General features: G+C 40.8%; 1 protein-coding gene and 1 long non-coding RNA gene across 2 annotated transcripts; both read right to left on the bottom strand.

The window, feature by feature from the left end:
* Positions 1-1,200: 1,200 nt before the first annotated feature.
* On the bottom strand, positions 1,201-1,632 carry LOC107575576 (histone H2B). The gene has a single exon (XM_016261930.1). The coding sequence runs from the start codon at positions 1,614-1,616 to the stop codon at positions 1,242-1,244; it is 375 nt and encodes a 124-aa protein (XP_016117416.1). The 5' UTR covers positions 1,617-1,632; the 3' UTR covers positions 1,201-1,241.
* A 691-nt stretch (positions 1,633-2,323) lies between these two features.
* Positions 2,324-3,071, bottom strand: LOC107575578 (uncharacterized). Its single transcript, XR_001607902.1, has 3 exons — positions 2,899-3,071; positions 2,669-2,786; positions 2,324-2,512 (listed from the first exon to the last, which is right to left on the bottom strand). It is a non-coding gene; the product is annotated as an uncharacterized lncRNA (long non-coding RNA).
* Between the last annotated feature and the right edge of the window lie 16 nt (positions 3,072-3,087).

Raw genomic sequence — 3,087 nt, 5'->3', positions numbered from 1 at the left:
TAAGTTTTTATCTTAGAAATAAGGTTTTCTCAGCGATAAAGAGGATAAGACGAAATATATGAATCATATTTATATAAAATGGGGGGGGGGATGTGCCAGACCGGCCAGCAGATCTGTCTCCTATTGAAAATGTATGGCTCCTCATGAAAAGAAGAATCAGACAACTACAATCACAGACTGCTGAGCAGCTGAAGTCTTGTATCAAGCAAGACTGGACAAAAATGTTGCTTGCAGAACTTCCTAAATTCCTAAATAACTAAACATTGTAATTCAACTGACTGTTGATGTACCAAAGTGTTAAACACGCCTCTGTCCAAACTTTTTTGGAGTGTGTTGCAGCCATCAAAATCAAAATGTGTTCATATTTACAAAATACATTTACGTTGGTCAATGAAAACTATGGACATTTTTTCTTTGTACTTTTGTCAACTAAATAAAAGTTAGAGAGAATGAACAAATCAGATTTTTAATTTTATTGCATTTTATAAAATGTCCAAACAGATTGTGATTATTTCTGGGAACTTTTTAACTGCAGGCAGACATTATGGTACACAGCAAATATTGAGTGTCCCTTATTTACTTAAAACAGTTTACGGAGAACAGTGCACTATTGCAGACTTACATACCGAGATTTTAATTACATTTTAATATAGTCAGTCATGAACTAAAATGAGTCACTCCGGCCCTGACACAATTGCCCAAATCCAAAAGCCGAACTAACAAAGTAAAGAATAAAAGAATAAGGTGATCTACACAAAGTATCTTACAGGAAGAAACGGTGTTTAAAACATTGTGATGACTGCTGCTTACATTTGATGACCGGCTAACTTAAGTCACGCAGCAGAAAGTTGTGTAACAGCAGAGTGGACGAAAATAAATAAAATGCATCACCACAATAAAGCTTCATAAAATATCATGATTTTCCCGAAGAAGGGACATTGAGTAAAGTAAGACTGAATGTTGCGTTACGTTCGTTAAATATAAAAAAAAAACAAAAAAAAAAAAAACAGTGAGGAATCGAAGTCCTACTTAAAGTGGTTTAACAGAAGAAAACATAAAACGTTCAAATACTGTAAAAAAACCTCACTTCGCAGTTAAGACTTTAAAAACTAATTTTAACGTCAATAAGCTACGAAAGTCATCTCTTCACCCAACGAACCTCACAACTACCAGTGGAGCTCTTCTATCGAGAAGGTGGGTGGCTCTTAAAAGAGCCTTTGTGAGAGAGCTGGAGCGGAGCTCTACTTGGAGCTGGTGTACTTGGTGACGGCCTTGGTGCCCTCAGACACGGCGTGTTTGGCCAGCTCTCCGGGCAGCAGCAGACGCACGGCGGTCTGGATCTCTCTCGAGGTGATGGTGGAGCGCTTGTTGTAGTGAGCGAGACGAGACGACTCACCGGCGATGCGCTCGAAGATGTCGTTAACGAAAGAGTTCATGATGCCCATCGCCTTGGAGGAGATCCCGGTGTCAGGATGAACCTGCTTCAGCACTTTGTACACGTAGATAGCGTAGCTCTCCTTTCTGGACTTTCTGCGCTTCTTTCCTCCCTTCGCTGCGGTCTTAGTGACGGCCTTCTTGGAGCCCTTCTTGGGCGCGGACTTCGCTGGTTCAGGCATGATTGACGCTTATGCGAGGTTGGATTTACAAATCAATACCTTTCTCTCTGCTTCAGGGGCTTTTATTCACTTCTCTATGCTAATCTTCAAAGCTTAAAGGAACAATCTGATTGCGTGATTTCTTTGGCCCAACCCAAAAGACGTATTTTATTGGACAGCTCAAGGCTTGTGAAGACCTATCACAAGCTGTTAAATGATAGCCCCGCCTATCGCTCCACGTGTGAACGGCACCCCACTGCCACTGTCTCCCTTGTTTCATTTCCCGCTTTTTTTTTTTTTTTAAGAAAACAATAGCTCTCTCCAAACGTTGTGCATGATAGAGTAACTTTAAAACCTTTATTCACCCATTTTCGGATGTTTTGAGGAGAGCAATAAGGATCAGAAGTGTTTAAAATCCCACCAAAACGTTACTGATGCATGGAGCTATAAATACAGGCTAACTACACTGTACAACTATATTGGTCCTCTACTTTTGAACTACAGAATTTCTAAATAAAAGCCCTTTTGACGTTTGTGTAATATTTACATTTAGCAGACGCTTTTATCCAAAGCGACTTACAATTGAGGAATACAACAAGCGATACATCACAAAGAGGCAAATAAACTCAGGAAGTGCTCATGATACAAAGCTGCTGACATTGTTCAGATTAGTACAAGTACTAGACATGAGGAACAACGAACGTTTTTTGTTTTTTAAATGATGCAGTCAAATGTTGACGAAAGAGATGAGTTTTCAGCTGTCGTTTAAAAAACCAGTCAGAGACACAGCATTCCGGATGGAGGAGGGAAGATCATTCCAGCAGTCAGGAACAGTGAAGGAGAATGTTCCGGAAAGGGATGTTGTGCCTCTCTGTGATGCTACCACGAGGCTACGCTCCCTTCTAGATCTCAGGCTTCTGGAGGGGTGTAAATTCATGAGAGTGAGTGGAAGTAGGAGGGTGCTGAGCCTGTGGCTGTTCTGTATGCAAGCATCAATGACTTGAATTGAATGCGAATATACATATCATTTTCTCTCTTGTCTAATTTGTGTGCAGTATCACTCCTGCTCTCACCGTCGTATCATACGGATCCAAAAGTCTTGACTCTTGTCTTTGTTTTATGATGGGTAATATAATAATATAGCCTAACTTTGTGCTTTGTACACCGTAATAGCACTTTAAGAAATACAATCTTGAGAATCAATTACAGATTAAAGACACAACGGAAAATAAATGTGGACAGCTTCATTAAAACGCTGTTTAGAAGTAATTTTAGAGAACATGTTTTATGGTCAGTTAGTCACTGGTGCAAGGCTGTTAGATTTGTTTATCACGCAAAACCTTAGCGATATATCCAGCTGCAGACCCGCAGCACCAGCAGTTTCAGAACCGCAGCGACAGAACCGCAGCCACAGAACCGCAACCACAGAACCGCAGCCACAGAACCAGAAGTGAGGGGAGGAGTTATTGACAACGAGAGAGCACGGTGAGTA

Source organism: Sinocyclocheilus grahami, unplaced genomic scaffold (genome assembly GCF_001515645.1).
Source record: "Sinocyclocheilus grahami isolate Dianchi unplaced genomic scaffold, SAMN03320097.WGS_v1.1 scaffold2734.1, whole genome shotgun sequence".
In the NCBI taxonomy this organism is placed as follows: Eukaryota; Metazoa; Chordata; class Actinopteri; order Cypriniformes; family Cyprinidae; genus Sinocyclocheilus; species Sinocyclocheilus grahami.
The sequence above is the reverse complement of the archived record's forward strand: the minus strand, read 5'-3'. Positions and strand labels throughout refer to the sequence as shown.

Excerpts from the sequence above, each read along its gene's own strand:
- LOC107575576 (XM_016261930.1), bottom strand. The coding sequence starts at position 1,616 with ATGCCTGAACCAGCGAAGTCCGCGCCCAAGAAGGGCTCCAAGAAGGCC.